At 42.2% G+C, this 18047-nt stretch overlaps 1 protein-coding gene across 4 annotated transcripts in view; it reads right to left on the bottom strand.

Annotated features, from left to right (window-relative positions):
* Hipk2 (homeodomain interacting protein kinase 2) overlaps positions 1–18047 on the bottom strand; it is a 197692-nt gene that overhangs the window by 33584 nt on the left and 146061 nt on the right. For 2 of the 4 annotated variants that reach the window (XM_021632133.2, XM_021632134.2), the window contains exons 7-9: positions 13980–14142; positions 8476–8683; positions 7536–7657 (exon numbers count right to left, since the gene is read on the bottom strand). In XM_021632133.2, the coding sequence (XP_021487808.1) occupies positions 7536–7657; positions 8476–8683; positions 13980–14142 (493 nt within the window). The remainder of the gene's footprint in view (positions 1–7535; positions 7658–8475; positions 8684–13979; positions 14143–18047) is intronic. The other 2 variants (XM_021632135.2, XM_021632136.2) reach the window with 1 other exon arrangement.

Below are 18047 nucleotides of genomic sequence, written 5' to 3'. Positions count from 1 at the left end.
AATATGTATGTTTTGATTCCTGTATAAACAAACATTTCTATAAAGTACTACATTTCAAGTCAAGACTTAAGCATAATGCTTATAAAAATGATGGAAGCATATATCAGATCCACCTCATTTCCCATTTCATCTTTCTCAGGTTCTCAGTGTGGCCCAAGAGAACTCATATAGATTTTGATACTGCTTGTTTGTGATATAGGCAAAAAGCTCAGAGACCACTGATCATACCATCAATATTTAATGTCAGCTGACATAATGAAAGAATTGTCTCTAAGTTTATTAATAATAATTAACTGTATTTCAAGTTTACTGAGTTCACAGCAGGGAAATATAATTTATTTAGTAAAACCACTGTAAATTCAAAATATTGAGAGAGCCAGGTATGGTGGTGCATACCTTTAACCCCAGCACTCAGAAGGCAGAAACAGAATCTGTGAGTGCAAGGCCACCCTGATCTACATGGCAAATTCTAGGTCAGCCAGGGTTCATGATGAGACTGTGTATGGTGTGTGTGTGTGTGTGTGTGTGTGTGTGTGTGTGTATGATAACAATTTCATTGTCAATTAAGATTTTTACGGCTTAGTGATCTGGAACTCATTTCCAATTTTATGCAAAGCACATGTTTTGACTAATGTCATTAAAAAATGTATCATGATTATCAAGATAAGGTCATCTCCCCCTCAACACCCATCTCCCTGAATATCAGCATTTTACCTCAAGGCCATGAAGGAAAAGGCTATTTTTTAGCCTGTTTCGCCTACTGTGAAAGTGATGCTTACAAATGCAGTCAGCTCATTTAGATGACAATACATCAAATCTATAATTTATTACTGCTACTACTGCTAGGAATGCAACTACTATTTCTCTTAAAATATTATTATTGTTTATGTATTTATGATGTGTTGAGTGCATACATGCATATGGAGGTTTGAAGACAACTTTTGGGAGTCAGTTCTTGGTTCTCTCCTCCTACTATGCGATTTGGGAACTGAATTCAGGTCATCAGGCTCTTGAGGCAACCACTTTTAACTGCTGAGTCATACTGCTGCCCCCCCACCCCCGACAGAATCTTGCCATGTATGCCAGATTGCACTTGAACTCAAGCGTCTCTTTGCCTCAGTCTGCCTCAGTGCTGAGATTATCAGGGTGTACTACTTTTTCTTAATGCATGCTGTGTGTCAAGTGGTGTTAAGTCATGAATGGATTTTTGGACTTAATATTGGTCCTGTGAGGTAAGGACTATTATGTCTTTGGTGAGTAAACTGAGATGGAGAGGTTAAATGACTTGTCTAGAAAAATGTAGCAAATTATTTGTTTTCTCTGAATCTAACTAACATGACAGTAAAGAAATAAAATGTATAGATTCATAAAAGCAAGAAGAGTAGAGGATAGACAATAACAGTTAATAAGATTTCAGAGGTGTGACAGCACATGGACAGATACCAAGAAAATTAGCAGATTGAATTACTCTAAAATAAATCTGCATGTGAAGCCAGGCTAGATCCCTGCAGGTGTCTACTGTCCCCAGAGCCAGAGGTTGGCTGATTCTCAGGGAAACTGACATGTTCAAGAGATGAGAGGTCCAGGTGTGGTGTTTGAGGGTAAGGGTCTGCCAGTGAGAATGCTTGTCTCCGGTCACTCTACAGGGGAGCCCACACTCAGTGTCCATCCCTCACTGTCAGCCTTCTCAGTGTGCTGAGCAGTTTAGTGTTCCAGTCTTAACTATGCATCAACAGGTAGCCTTTAGTAAACATCTAATGTGGAAGAGAGCAAAGCAAAAATGAAACTCACATGAAACAAAATCAATGAAGGAATAAAAAAAATTTCCAAAGATCTATAATGGTCTATAATTAATGTCCGCAGAGTTTAAAAATACACTCATTTTACTTCATATAGATATGTACATATGGAGCGAGGTAAGGAGCTCATAGAAATGGAGAATTCAAAAAGACAGTTTCAAAAAAAGCGAAAGAGATTTCTCAGGAAGTAGTATAGATAGAACACACACAGACACACACACACAAGGAAAAGATAAGAGACACTGAAAGATTAATCTAGAAGTATTAACATCCAGGCTGCAGAGACTGCTCAGCAGGTAAAATGTTTGCTATGAAAGTGTGAGGAACAGACTTTACATATCCAGCACCCATGTAAATCCCAGGCAGGTGTAGTGGCCTATCTGCATTTCCAGCCTTTGGGAGACAAAGACAGATTTCTGTAGTAAACTAACTACGCAGGGAAGTCTAGATTCACAAGAGAGACAGACCTTGTTTCAATATATAATAGAACCCAGGACCACCAGGCTAGGGGTGGTAGCATCCACAATGAGCTAGGCCCTTCCCCATCAATCAGTAAAAAAAATGTCTGATGAGTGGTGGTAGCACATGCCTTTAATCCCAGAGGCAGAGGCAGGTGGATCTCTGTGAGCTTAAGGCCAGCCTGGTCTACAGAGCTAGTTCCAGGACAGCCAGGGCTGCAGAGAAACCCTGTCTTAAAAAGAAAAAAAGAAAGAAAGAAAATGTCCTACAGATTTGCCTACAGCCTGATTTTATGGAGGCAATTTCTTAATTAAGGTTTTCTTCTCTCAGATAATTCCAGCTTATATCAAAATTGACATAAAATTGCCACCACAAACATATATGCATCAACACTTTTACAAATCATACATAATATCCAGTTAATAAGAATTTTGCAAAGAGAAAATAGAAGCTATTTTTAAAGGATAAACAATAAAAACAGCAGCAAAACTCACAGTAAAAAAGTAAACAGGGAGTCCAGAACAAGGAATGGAAAACAGCAAGAAAGCATGAAGTCGTAAATTTTGAGACCACTGTGGACAAGGAGAATGGTCTAAAAGGTTTCATAGAGACAAATAACACATGGGACTCAACATATTCAAAACCTAAACATGTCAACCACAGAAACCACTTATGGTTTTAGGATGATCTGGGGCTGAGTAGTAAGATCCACAGTGGAAAAAATGAGATGGCCATTAGACAAGACGCCATACAAGGAAGGAAATATAATCCATGTGTTATGAAGCTCATCAAGAGCAGGAATGGGCTGGAGATAGAAGGATTCATTATACAATAGGAAGTCACTTTATAATACAACAAATGGGAGAATCAATCAAAAAGCATTCTAGGATGTTATTTATATGGATTTATATAAGACTAAATGGTCAAGTTAGAGGTTGTTTTGGGATAGTCGGAAGTAAAGGTGGGATAGAGAGAGAACTATATTTTTTAGTAAATGCATGGTGTCATATAAACTTAAAAAATATGTACCTGTATTACTTTGAAAAAGGATGAAATTTCAATGTCAAAAATAATGTCCCCAAAGGCAGCCAGCAAGCTGTGCAGTTGGAGTATGCACACAGACAATCTAATTCCCATGTTCTCAGCCAACACCCAAACATACCTCATGGAGAACACAAACATGAGGGCCCTATTTGGAATCTGGTGTGGGTGTTAACACATGAAGAGGCAGGAACAAACCTTCCATTAGCAGCTTCAGTGCCAAGTGAGACAATGTGGACAGAAAGACAGAGGCTGCAAAGACTGGCTGCTGAAAATACCACCAGTGGAGGCTTAGAGCAAGAGAGAGGGTTTGGCAGAGTGGACACTTTAAAGAGGTCACCTGTCCTCAGGGAAATTAAGGGACCCTGGCCATATTACTCAAGTGGTCAAGAATGCAAAAAGCTCTTCATGGAAAGTGGAGTCTAGAAGGGATCTGGCATTTCTGAGTTTCTGACTTGATCTTGATAATGAGAGGGAATTTTAGATCCTGCTCCTTAAAAGAGAGAGAGAGAGAGAGAGAGAGAGAGAGAGAGAGAGAGAGTTAAATAGAGTCTTATCTCACTCAAGAACTGTACCTCCCATCGCCCCACTTTTATGTGCTCAAATACAGTTTCATTGGTAGCCACCATGCTAACTGGGGTTTGGGGCTTGGGAAGGAGGTCACGGAACTTTCTGAAGGTATCAGGAAAGGTCTCTTTAGAAAGGTTTCTGTAAGGGTCACTCTTGTGTTGCTTCTGCCATGCACACATCCTTAAGGTGTGCCAGAGACTTGTTTCTCTGTAGGGGACACATGCTGCTGCCGGGAGATGGGAAGAAAGAGGGGAAAGAAAATTAAACTAATGTGTAGAATGCATTTAAAGGGTCTACCTCTAAACCTTCACAAAGTCTTCGAAGGGTTTCAAATGCTTAGAAGAAGAAAGCAATATCAAATTTGGGGATATATTTAAAAGCATATAATAGTATTCAGAAATCTCTTATCTGATAGCCTAGAAATCTACTCACAGAAAAAAACTGAAGGCCTAAATTTTAATATTTAATTATTATCTTAAGTTATTGTGCTTTTATCCTTTACAAGGAATATATTTAAAAGGCAGAGGAGAGAACTCCATTTTAAAAGGCTAGCACACTGGGACAGGCTAAATAACAAACAGAAGAAAAGGGAAAGCTAGCTAACCATAAGCTAGTGTGATGCTGGGTGGGATACGTGCATTTTTTAGAAATAAGAACTGTGTCTTCAAAGTCTTTGCATTTGAAGATGCACAGGTCTGCTACGTCTATCTTAGTGGGTAAGTGCTGTTCCATCTTATGCAGTCACCTGTTAACAAATTCCCCAATGGAGAATAATCAACTTGCTTCCTTCTTATAAACCCTATACCAATTAAAATTAAAATCCTAGACACATATTTTTTTGGTTATTCACTTTTCCAGTTACAGATTTAGGTTAAATCAATTTGAAGGTTTCCAACAGTAGGGACTCTTTTCATATAAGTAGGAGGTAGGACTCTCCCCACTATGATTAAAGGACTGAGACAAATTCAGAAATGCTGAGCCTGTTAGTTCCACTCAACTGAACGATGAGGAATGTCTCTGTTCACTAGCAAGCCATGCTCAGTGTTTCTAATAGAGCTGCTCCTGGCACACATGGATTCAGTGTGCAAATACAAGAACAGGGTCTGTAACTACCTATGAAAGTACACGGGGACATCTACAGGTTCTAGGCTCACCGGGAGGCTCTTCAGGACTTCTTACACTCAAATAAAGGGTGAGCAAATGTCTTGACCCTGGACAAATCTGTATGTAGTTCTCTTCTTTGATTTATAGTGGCCTTTTTTAAACTCCTCACCACAAAACCATGCAACAACGATAACAAAGTTAAAAGGACAAGCCTGTTTTAAAAACAGGTTCTTTGTTGACACCCTTTCAACAAGATACACACAACTTTGTGTGTCACTTGTTGCTGGTGTTGCTGTCACTTGAGCAGCGACAGTTTAGGTGTAAGCATAAGAGACACATGCCTAGAATCCCACCTTCTTAGACAACTTCTATACTGTCTTCCCACTGTCAGGTATCAAGGAATCAAGGTATCAAGGCTTAACCTGTAAGCATCAGCTTTATTTTTAAGAAAGGTAGTTTCCCAAAAGATTTCCCCAAAGTGTTTTCAAATCAGATAAGGGTTCCCTAAGAAAGGGAAATCATGTCATTTCTTATCTATGAACACAGAAGAAAAAATACTAATCACACTAGCTGCAAGCTCAGCTCAAAAAACATGTTATCATATCAAGCATACATGATCAAATGTTTATCTCATAAATAAATAAGGATTACTTAACATTATAAGATCTATTAGTATAATTTACTACATTAACAGATTAGGTAACTAAGTCACATGGTTATTCAAAGAGATGAGAAAGTATACTTAAGATATACAATATTTATTTAAAAATTAAAACATGACAAACTGTTTCTATTAGTTAGAGAAAATAAAATACCTAATGGGTATTCAACAAAATACCTAATGGCATCAACAATTTCCTTTAGAAAGCAAACTAGACAGACATAAAAGAGCTATGATTTCATCTGTTATTAAACATCATTTTGTACTGCCCTACTCAGCTTAGAATATCTATAAACAATAGAATCAATAGTAACAAAAACTGTAAAATATTTATTCATTTTTATGTGTATGGGTGTTTTGCCTGCATGTATTTCTGTGTACTGTGTGTGTGCCTGGTACCCACAAAACCCAGAAAAGAGAGTCATTGGATCCCCTAGAATGGAGTTACAGAGTTGCAAGATACCATGTGGGTGCTGGGAATTGAGCCTGGGGCCTCTGGAAGAGTCAGTGCTCTTAACTACTGGGCCATCTTTCTACCCCACAGTTAGTTTGTTAGTTTTTCCTTCCTACTTTTCTCCCTCCTTCCCTCCCTCCCTCCCCCTCTCTTTCTCTTTCTTTCTTGAAACCAGCATTCTTATGGATAAATGGTGGTAAAATGTATATGGAAAAGAAAAGAGACCCGAATACTGAGGAAAATTTTGAAGAACTATAAAAGAACAGGGCATTCCCCACCAGAGACCAAGACATAGTCGGTAAAGACTGGATATTAGAGAGGCCAATGGACTACAAAAGAGCCAAGAACAGACCTATGCAATCTGACTACTTATAAATTAAAACAAGGAAAACCACTTCTATAAACAAACTATTTCAAGGACACCTTGAGAAAGTCTCTTGGAAAACTATCTTACTTGAAAGTAAAGTTGACACTAACAAGTCAAGGCATCCTTGATGCCTGACAGCAGAAGGATGATACAGAAGCTGTCTAAGAAGGTAGGAAAATATGAACATTTGTGTCTAGAATATGTCCTGGTTCTGATGGTTCTGACATCTAGTTGTCAGTGTTTAGGATCTCACTGTGTAGTGCAGGATGATCTAGTCTCACTATGTAGCCTAGCCTGGCCTTGAACTCACAATTCCTCTGCCTCAGCCAGCTGAGTACTGGTATGGCAGGTGTGTGTGCCACCACACCTGGCTGCCATACAGCTCTGAGCAAGCCCCTGTGTTTCAGTTTTCCTACTTGTCAAGTAGAGACAAATATCTCCCTATGTTGTGAGAATTAAACAAATTAACTGTAAAGTGCCTGGCATGAAGAAAATACATTTGTTATTAAATCAAGTCTCTTTAAGGATTAATTTCTGATATTGCACCAATACTGTTAATATAAATTTATGTAACACTGCATACATTTTTCATCTTTGTGATCTCATTCCATAGTTAGGATACCTATATTGATAGAAAAGGTTCCAGCCCAGAGCTTCTGCATGTCTGTTTTTCAAACTCTAAAAATGAATGGATAATCTCTAGGGCTCCTTTTGGCTCTAAGAACCACTTCTATTTTACAAGAAGGAAATCGGAGGCAAAGAGATTTTAACTGACTTGCCTTAGGTCACTGAGAATTACTAGCAGATTTAGGATTAAAAGCTAGGACTCCTAGATGAATTTGCGTTACAAAGGTATAATAATAATTTCCCTAGACTCTCTGTATCTAAATTTCTTCTTGGAATTGTCACTAGACACTTAGGTAGGTAATTCACTCGGGGATCATTTAGAACATTACTGACATATTCCAATGTCTGGGAGCTCCTACCTCATTACCAGAGAGGGAGTCAGTAGAGATGCACATCTTTTAGAAAAGCATTAACATGGACGCTGGGAATATGAGCAATACAGAAGAGAATTACCTGAGCAAGCAGACCCGGTTGGATCTGAAGAGGCTGAGCTCCGGGAGCTTGAGTGACGATGGGAACAGCATTTTCCATCCGTACTGAGTAGCCAGCATGCTTGGAAGGAGAGGCCTGCAGGCCTGTTTCAGTACATGGGTCAGGGAGGTGAATGACAAACAGATGAAGAAGACCCTTCCTAGCAGCTGAGTTAGCTTTACTGCTCAGCCATGGGATGTTTTCCTTTAAGTTTTTAGCTTAAGTTAAAAGTAGTCCTCTATTTCCCATAAACATTCCCCCAAGATATTAAAGTATGTATGGCCAAAACCAGTACAGTTAAAAATGACAAATTACAAGAGGAAAACAATGGTTGCTGCCCATGGAGATATAAGCGAGTGTCACAGCAAATGATGCTGGGGACAGCATCCCTGGAGGGCTCCTTCTGGATTATATGGATGGTACAGCTCACATGGGTGCTTTGCAACCTGTCCTTGAACTTCAAGGTACAGTCATCTCTAGCTGTTTTAAGTCCTCATGAAAAGAGCTTGGGATCATGGCCAAAGGGGAGGCAGTCCGGGGAGGCACTTTCAGAGAAATTTATATTCTCCACATGAAGTGGGCCTATGCTGACTGTCAGAGACTGGCAATTTTCTATAGATAACGTTCAGAGAGCATTTCATGTGGGGAAAGCTTGAGATGACATCAGCATAACAATGGGACCAGACAATGCGCCTCTTTCCAGGCAGCTGGCTAGAGCCACAGTCTCTGGCAGGTGGTGAGAACAACAACAAATGGACTTGGTACTAGAGCACAAGTCGAATTGTTTCTAGGTTGATGGCAATAGAGACCAGCCTCCAAATTCAGCGATAACCATCATTGCTAGGGAGGAACGGAAGAGGACTCTCTTCTCTGACAGTGAGCTCTCCAGGAAGCAGCAGGGGTTAGAACCAGTCAGCCTTACCTTGGAAGCCAGGGGGACACACGATGAGAGCTTGCTGGAAGGGGTCGGGCCGGGCACAAATTTGGGCTGCTCCGGTCTGCAGCGGCATGCTCCGCTGGGCCACCGCGGCCATGGACGCCGCTGAGGGCTGGTAGAGTGCAGATTGGTAGTTTAGTATGGAGACTTCAGGATTGGTTAAGGAAAGAGTGGCACTGGTGGAGGTGGGAGCCTAAAGGAATGGTGGGGATTAAACAAAAATAAACAAAAATAAAAAATGAGGGAGGTGGTATGTTGGGAGACATGAATCTAAATCAAATAAATGAATTTAAAGGAGAGCAAACATAAACCAAGAGCAAAAATAAAGCAAAGAGAGGGCAGGAATCCAGCTGAATATCTCAGAGGAAAGCAGGCACTGGCACGCTCACATCTGTGGAACCCACACAGCTCACTACTGGAAAGTGAATGTAGTCTAGGCAACCATTGCGTTGAGGAGCTGGGGAGGTAGCTCAAGGAGTGTGCTTCGCCTGCATGCATGACACCCCGGGTTCAATGCACTGCATAAAAACAGCTATGGTGGCAAGTTCTTGCAATCTCAGCACTCAAGAGGCTGAGGCAGGAAGATGAGAAGTTTAAGGTTAATTTTTGGCTAACTGAGCTCCGAACTCCCCTCCCCCCACAAGGGAGAAAAAAACCCAACAACAGCAAAAGAAATAAAATTGTTTAATGAAAGTCTGTTTCATTCCAGTAGGGCAAGGTTTGGGTGGAGAGCCTTTGTATTCCTTGGATTTTACAGTGAAATATGATGATGGGGAGGTTGGGAAAGCAGAGCCCTGCCTTCTCTGTGCCTCAGCATGACTCCTCCAACTTGAGGGTTTCAGATGCACTTGTATTGTGCTTCCAGCCCACAAGCCCCACCTTTGCTCATCCTCCCCTCCCCTTGGTTCCAAGTATACTTGAGGGAACAAATCCAGGAAGTGGCTCCTATAGATCTGCGTCCTGGATAAACAGATCTTATAATGGAAACCGATGCACCAGAAGGGAAGCCTAGGCAGAGCCCCAAAAGGAGCCTCCTGCTCAGCTCTAAGGACAGTGCCGTGTGCAGACACCCTTAGCCCACTGCAGACTGCTACTACACAAGCAGCATACGGCAAACATCTGGATATGTCTGCTGAAACTGAACTCCCAATGGAAACAAAGCTGGAGAAGGAAAGCAAATTCTTTGTTGGGAATTCTTATATTTTTCTCCTTTGCTTCTTCACACTGATCTTTAAGCAAAGAGAGGCAGAAGTTAGCAATGGCTTCAGACAGAACAGTGTCTAGAAGGAGTTGTACCTCTAGAGGTTGTAAGGACTAAGGGATAAGGAGGAAGTGGGCTGTGAGTAAATGCTTAGATAAAGAGAATTCCAATTGGAGTTAATATCAAATTTCATAAAAAGGCCAGATTCGTGTGTGTGTGTGTGAGCGTGCGTGTGCGCGAATATCAAATTTCATAAAAAGGCCAGATTCGTGTGTGTGTGTGTGCGCGTGCGTGTGCGCGCACACGCACGCAAGCATGCTAGAGAAATTAAACAAACCCAGAGCTTTGTATACACTAGACAAATCTACTACTGAGCTTTGTATCTAGCCCCACATAGTTAGATTTTGTGTTGAATTTTAGTACAAGACAATACATTTATTTGAAAATGATTTCAAATTTCTATGGCATACTTATTTAGATTTTGAGCTGCCTATTTTAACTGTGTGTGCATTTTCAGACCCACACAGTGCCTCTTGGAAGTACGGTAGGGACATGTATGTACATGGGGGAGTGTCTGTGTACTGATGACATAACACCCATCTCTAGTTTTTCCCACACCATTATCCTTCCTAGCAGCTCCCTTACCACATTTGTCACCTCAAACACTACGAGCTCAGGCCCCGAGAGTCCCCTGTGGGGCCATGGCACCAATGCCTTCCCATTTAACTGGGCTATCCCGTCTCCTGATCAGTCACTATTCTGATGCCTCCACCTTCCAGCTATTCCTAGAATCCACCAACTGTTTTCAGTTCTCTGGTGCCCAGGACCTGCAAGTCCCCGGCTAGAGATGTCTTCTTTCTACTTCTTTTTCAGTTCTTGGGGCACAGGATCATTCTCCCTCTTTTAATTTTTAAAAATGTGTATGGGTGTTCTGCCTGCATGTACGTGCGTACCACGGGTGTGCCTGGTGCTCACAGAAGTTAGAAAATGGGACTGGATTCTCTGGAACTACAATTACAGATGGTTATAAGCCACGATGTGGATTTAGGAATTGAACCCAGGTCCTTTGGAAGAGCAGCCAGTGCTCTTAGCCACTGAGCCATCTCTCCAGCCTTGGATCATTCTCTCTTTGCACATCACTTTGCACATCAGCACCCTGCTCTGCACTTAAGCACCTGCCCACAAATTCCAGTAACAAATTCCTCATGAATGCGGAGCATGCATCCTGCCCATGTACTTCTTGCTTTCTATAGGCCCTCAGTTAACTTCCTAGATAAATGTATCTATCTGTTTCTTCAGGACAGATTAGTCTACTTGTTTTCCTAGCCTATTATGAACACAGGCTATTTCTCATTGGAATCCTTTGGCTTACTGAGTTTTCTCCAAGCCCTTGTGCTTTGGGGCCAGCCTGGGTACAAGGGCTCCAAAGTGGAACCTTCCCTGATGGTAGAAATGAGCTATTCCTGTCTGTTCTTGTACAGTGGATGTGTAGCTCAACTCACGCCACACAGTGGGCTGGGCAGTGCAGTCAGTATCCTGACTAATGCCTCCTTGGGAGAAGGGCCTAGGTTTCACGTGTGGTCCTCTGCTTGTCTGCATTATCTGGCCCTATGTGTGCAGCATGTATCTGGATCTGTTTTAGCTCATGTGATGTTTCACCATGGAGACCAGTAGTGGTATTATGTCCTGATATGAGCACCAGTTCGCAGTATGGCCAGTAGTCATGCTAACAGTTTCTCCCAGTTTCTGATACTGCTTAGGGATCAACTGATGAAAGTATGTGTGAGGGTGATTTTTACCCTGTCCTCTGTGGTTCTAAGAGCTGTCTTGGCTAACAAAGAGAAATAAGAAGAAAAAGCAAGTTCACTGGTAAGTTATGCTGTAGAGATGGGCCAACTGATTCTCGGATGCAGCTGTACTAGATGTTTCAACAGTTTGACATCTGTAAGAACAGTATGTGAGCCTGACCCATAAATCCAATTAAAATTTTTTGTTAGAAGGACATGCCCCTAAAACAAGATATCTTGGAAATGTTAGTAAAGCAGCAGACTCTACGGATTAAACCAAGAACATCCAGGGGAGAACTCCCTAGCTCAATATGTTATGAACAGATTTGAAAAGTACACAGAAAGTATGACATATTGACCATGCTTCCTTGAGACATAAACAATCACAGATTAGTAAACACTTGGGAAAGAGCTATGGCTCATCTACTGGATATATGTTAAGAGTAACAAAGAACTAATTCTGTGTCCTTCCTCTAAGACTGCAGGTATATTTTGTTGCTTTTAAACATCCAAATGTTTAGAATGAGCAGAAAAATTCCAAAGATCTCATGGAAGGAACCCAGCTCTGTGTCACTAATGTACAAAAGGGGTTTGGGTTTAAAGAGCAGATGCCACTAAGGTGCCTCCTGAAGATTCATCAGTGCATGTGTTTCAAGGGTGCAGACTCTGAAACCAGGCTGATGGAGTCTAAGCCCAAACCTGCCTCATATATACTACCGTAGCCATAAGTAAGAGGATTAACTGCCTCATGCCTCAGTTTCTTCCTCTAAAATGCCAGTGATAAAATCTATTCCACATGGATACTGGGAGGACTGAATGATGCCATGCTGAGAAAAGTGACACAATAAATGTTGACTTGGTAACATTATCCAAAGACGGAAAGCACATCTAGTTATAACCTGAACAACTTGTTCTTATGATATATGTAATTAGGGCTCAAAAATTCTAAGTTTAGATGATGGAGACTTTGTTCTTGGTATCATGCTTTTGTAGGATGGCATTTCATTTCATTTCCCCAATGCTCAGGCCCACCATCATACTAACAAGCTTTTCTACTCTAGTTCAACCTGGTCAGCTTTGCAAGTCTCAGTGTCTTGGAGAAGAGAGGTGCTCTTATTTGGGCCCTGCTTTTGTGATTTTCAGTTTTGGTGATATTCTTTGGAATCGATGTGCTGGCTGCCATATCACAGGAAACATGGAGGTGGCCCGTTCTGATATGGACAGTGACCCTACAGACCTCTCTAGTCTGAAGGCTATGATGATATTCAGGGAACAGCTGTGGGGTAGAAAGATTCACCTGACCTGACACATCATGATCTTAGATGGTTTTAATGGAAGGTATAGTCAGATGGCAGATGGGACAAGTAATTTGAGGTTAGAGAGTTAGCATTAAGTGTCTCCTAAGGACTGATGGGAAAAGCAAGCTTCAAGGTAATGAGGGCTTCTGGTTGAGAAGCCCTAGATCCAAAGGCCTTAACCTCAGGGCTAGCTGAAGGGCTGGTAAGAAGAGTCTTTAAAAGTATAGTAGGAGTTCTTCACTCTATAGAGAGCATCAGAACGCTGACAGCCTGCAGGGGGCAGCAGATTCCAGATGGCACTAAGTCTAAGCAGAGGGAGAGCTAGCAACTGTCAAGTTAGGAGGGAACAAGCCAAGAGGCCCGGTAAAGCATGGGGAGTAGCAGGAGTGCGAAAAGCAGGGGCCAGTGGCTTCTCAGTGACAGGAGAGGACCCGCCAACAGAAAACGGACAGCCAGGTGACGGCATTCACATATCAGCCTTACATATTTACTTCTCTGCTCTGAAGGTATCTGTGCTTGTGCACAGGTGAGAACAACACACTGTTGTCATTACAGATTGATACTTAGATGGAAAAGTCTGGGAACGCTTCTTTGGGGAACTCATAAGATTGGAAGACGAGAGTAACAGTTCGAGTCACTCAGATTCTAGAGGCCGGTGGAACAGGATGTAGAGATTCTTCACTTAGTACCTATTTCTGAGTGTCATGTGTATTTCAAACATTGTTCTATGTTGCTGAGCCTGCCAAGCTACAGAAGGTTGAAAATCCATGTGAAGGAAACCTCAGCTTCTTGTATCCTTCAGGGAAAGCTGCTAGGATCCTGATAAGAGACCCATGAGCTGGCTTTTCTCTGACAGAGAATGGACTTGGTTTTACCTCTTCTGAATAAAGACTGTATGGACACAGGGGTACAAAGAGGACACAGATGGACTTATGCTCCTTCTAGTTCTAGAACTTTTTAGCAGGCTCTGCTCTCACATCAGCTCAGAGGAAACTGGGAAGAGGCACCGTCTCAGGAAGCAGTCCTAGTAATCAGGAGAGCGCCCCCTTGGCTTCTTAAAAAATAGCTGAGGAGGCAGATACTTTAGCTTACAGACCCAAAAGGACAGCACAGGAAAAACTGCCTGGGTTTGGTGGGGGAAATCTGAGTTTTAATGAGTACGTGGTCGGCCCTGTCCACATTTCCCTGGTGCCTACCACTCACCTGGTTGTGGACAGTGGTCAGCTGGTTGTTAAAGGTCATGGTCAGGTTGGTAGACGTGCTGGGGGCCACATGTGTGATGAAAGGTGTTTTGCTCTGGTTCACTGTGTCATACATATTCACCCGGCGCTTGCAAATCTCCATGTTTTGGAAACAAGATTTGACACTGTTCATGCAAAAGGTAAAGGCAGAAACACAGGGACAAGAAAGAGGGTGAGGTGGAGTTAGGTGGGAGTGGGGGAAGGAGAGAAAAGAGTGAGAAAAGGAGAGAATGGTTAATCCAGTAAACAAAACAATCATAGAAGCTCTACATTAGCTTCAAAAACCCCGACCTTCTCAAAGTCTGTTTCTGACACTGTCAGCACCATTAAGAGAATCTCCTGTTGTCTTGTTGCCCTTTCTCCTATCCTGCCGGGCAGACTCCCATATCCCAGACATGCTTCATGCTTCACTTCATTTCCTCCTGTTACTTCTTCACTGCTCATTCTCCATGTAGTTCTTGACCAGCAAGATAAGCTCTCTAACCAAGGATATTAAGGAGCTGTTGGCAACCTACTTCACCTTCCTTAGAGCCAACCTGTCTCGCCCTCTTCCCGTTCTAATGACCCTGGGCTACTAGCACCACCTAGAGGTCAGCCAAATAATTCTCCAGGGTCATGAACTTCGGCTGATTCAACTCACTGGAACCTGGCACACAATGAAAACAATGATAATGATTACTAATTTTTACTGAGAGCAGTGATATGTGTTTGCAATCTCCTATTCCATCTTAAACTCTCCACAAGACAGAATTAAGATCATTGTTCCAATTTTACAAGTGAAGCCAAAAGTTTAGGACAGATAACCACTAACCAGCAATTCACTCCTTCTACCTCTCTCATACACAGTCCTAACTTTCCTACTCCTTACTTTTTTTCTCATTCTTGTCTAGTTACACAAAGTAGAATTTTCTCCCCCCTTTTTCTTCCTCTATTGTCTCGATGAATCAAAACCCAAACCCTAACTACAGAGGTTAGGAGTATAGGTCCAATTCTGAAGGCCTTGAGTGGCCTCAGCCATCCCAGCTCCTGGCCATCCATTGTGTTCTACTCAGTTCAATTCATATGCTGCTCCTCAAATGCTTCTGCCTCTTCTGTTTCTAAGTTCACTTTCCCTCAAGTGCTAATATTTAAAAAAAAAATCCTCATTTAATCTACAATTTAAAATGTCTGTTGCAATAACTGAGTATAAACAAGGTAAGAGTTTTCTACTTTAGGAGTAGCAGAAATTGCTGTATACCACAGGTGGCTTTGTTTTGGACTAAGTGGGTGTTTGTAGGCTACCCCACAATAGTATTTCCATGAAAGATACATTCCAAATTTCAGAAACTGAATATAGACATGACCTAGAGAATCCTACTTCTTTCTAGGTTAATGGCTATTTACACTAGACACTACTCACATTGGCTACTCAATACACAATGCATACTAAACACACACACACTGATGGTCCTAGAGAGAAAATAAAACATATCCATTGGTAAACAGCACATGCCTGCAGGTCCAAGTATACTGTTGAGTGCTTTCACATTGAGCTGAAGAAAATAAAATGATGCTGGATGCATTCTTTTTAGAATGCATTTAAAGTAGTCAAGGTTTTTGTGATGGCTCAGCGTATAGGCTTCAGACTCAGAGTTTTCTTACTGTCGTGGGCTGCATTTTGACTATTAGGATGAGATGAGCACTTCTACTCTGGGTTAGTTTCTAAGATTACTGGCTTTTACAAATATGTACACTAAACTCTCAGTGCAGAGAAAGGAGTGGTTTTGCTTTATCTGCAAAACCTTATGTTAGAGCAGCTTAGGCCCAGCCCCAGGGTGAGGTCCACAGCAGGGTGGGTAGGCCTGCAGGCTGGTTCCCACTCCAGTTCATGGTCTTCTGGGAACCCACAAAGACTCAGCCTACTCTCAGGTAGGCCTAGGGATGACCTGCCTTTCTTTTTTAGGCTGACCTTCTGAATTGCTACTGATCCTCAGTTTCACTGAGGATGATTCCTTACTAAACACGAAGGACAGGGCCCTGCTCGTCTAAGCCCCCAGGCTGTTGAGATGACTGTCCACTGACTTAATGCACATGGCCAACAGGAGCTCTCTGAAGCATGTACCTCCCTGACCCCCTACCTCACTGTTTCTCCATCATTTCTCTTTATTCTTAAAGTTAGAAAGGCTGGCTTTGTGGGAGATTTGCCTTTCTTCTTGTGGGACAGACTGACACCTCCTTAGCTGCCTTCTATGGAGCAATAGCACAGGTATTACAGCTTGAGTTTGGAAGGGCTGGGTGCAAGTCCCTCTTTGCACTAGAACTTGATTGTTTCAAATGTGCCCTGCATTAAAGAGATATTGTCTGATCCTACAGTGCAAGTTGACTTATTTCACTGCTATGTTAAAGAACTGACATTAACACACGCGCACACACTCCATGGTGGTGTGGCCCCCGTTAGCCTGGGAAAGGTTAGGTCCAGCCTGGAGACTCAGCCTAATCTAATTTTGGTCATAGCACTGCTGACTGTGGTTGCAAATATCAATCTCCAGGCTCTCCTCACAATAGTTCTTATCCCAGGACCTAAGAGAACCCATTGCTTTCTTGAGGCACGCTACTTTCCCTGTAGAAATGCAGGACTCTTCCAAGGCTCATCAGGGTTAAGCCTGAAGTGACATAACCCATTTCCCATTTCTCTCCTCATTCAGAGACCTTTGCCACCAGGTTGGTCATCCTCTCCAAGCTATTTTCTGACTACCCAGGAATATTTCAGTAGCCATATTGATAACCTGTCAAACACCTTCACTTCCCTCTCAGGACCTGTTCTCAACCTCACCACTCCTTCTTTGGGCTGTAAGACCTGGGACTATTTCTTAAGTCAAGCTCAAGCACCCTGTTTCCTTGGCCTCATTCTCCACCCATCTAATGCATTTAAGTGTAACTATTATCATAACTACCTTAGAATTGACCAGAGGACATAATTCATTGGGATCTAATGTTTCCCTTCCTTCAGGTGAAGGTTCACCTTCAATAGCTTCCATTGAGATTATAACTTCTGTATCACCAGCATCATCAACTTCCATTTGTCCTTTTCTCTTAACAACCTGGCAGCAGTTCAACCTGGACAAACTCAACTGTTTATGCCTCTGTTTGGGGAGGTCACTTACACCATCAATTTATGCTCAGACTCAAATGTTCAAAGCTCTTCCAACCTCCTTCCCTCTCCCTCAGTCTTCTAAGTGCTGGGGCTACAAATATATTCTACCACACCCAGCATCCTCCTATATTTCTCTGGTTAGTTTGCTGTCATGTTTGCTCCAGTGCCAGGACCTTCTCTCTCCGTTTCTCTGTCTCTCTCCTCTGTCCCTTCTACCCCCATCTCTCCTTTGCAATTTCTGTTTCTTTCTTAACACTCTTTTTTTGCATATGTGTGTGGGAGCATGTGCTTGTTTGTGGGTGTCTGGGTATGCATGTGGAGGCCAGAAGTTGACATGGTTTCTTTATTTATTCTTAAAACTTGACTTTTATTTATGTGCATCATGTGTGTGTGCCTGAGGAGGCCATAGGGCTTGTACTCCCTGGAGCTGGAGGTACAGGTCCTTGTGGTCTTAACTGCTGTGTCACCTCTCAAGCCCCCATGGGTCTTTCTTTTTTACTTAAAATTTTTTATTTATTATATGTATAGGTGTTTTGGTATGTGTTTGTCTGTGCATTGCATGTTTGCCTGGTGCCCAGGGAGGTCAGAAGAGGACACTGGATCCCCTGAAACAAAAGCTACATACAGTTGTGAGCTACCATGTATGTGCAGGGACTAAAACAAGGTCCTCTGGAAAAGCAGAAGGGTTTTTAACCACTGAGCTATCTCTTCAGTTCCCCTGAGTGCCTTTCACATGGTCTAGCTAGCCAGCTCACTGTGGGATCTTCTGTCTTTACCTTCTGAGATCTGGGATTAGAGGCAGGCCTCCTGGCATTTACATGGATGCTGGAGATTTCAACTGCAGTCCTTACGTCTGTGTGGCAAATGCTTTATCCACTGAGCCATCTCTCCAGCTAC

This window comes from Meriones unguiculatus, chromosome 3, assembly GCF_030254825.1.
Source record: "Meriones unguiculatus strain TT.TT164.6M chromosome 3, Bangor_MerUng_6.1, whole genome shotgun sequence".
Lineage (NCBI taxonomy): Eukaryota > Metazoa > Chordata > Mammalia > Rodentia > Muridae > Meriones > Meriones unguiculatus.
Note: the sequence above shows the minus strand (reverse complement) of the source record. Positions and strands in the feature narration are given on the sequence as shown.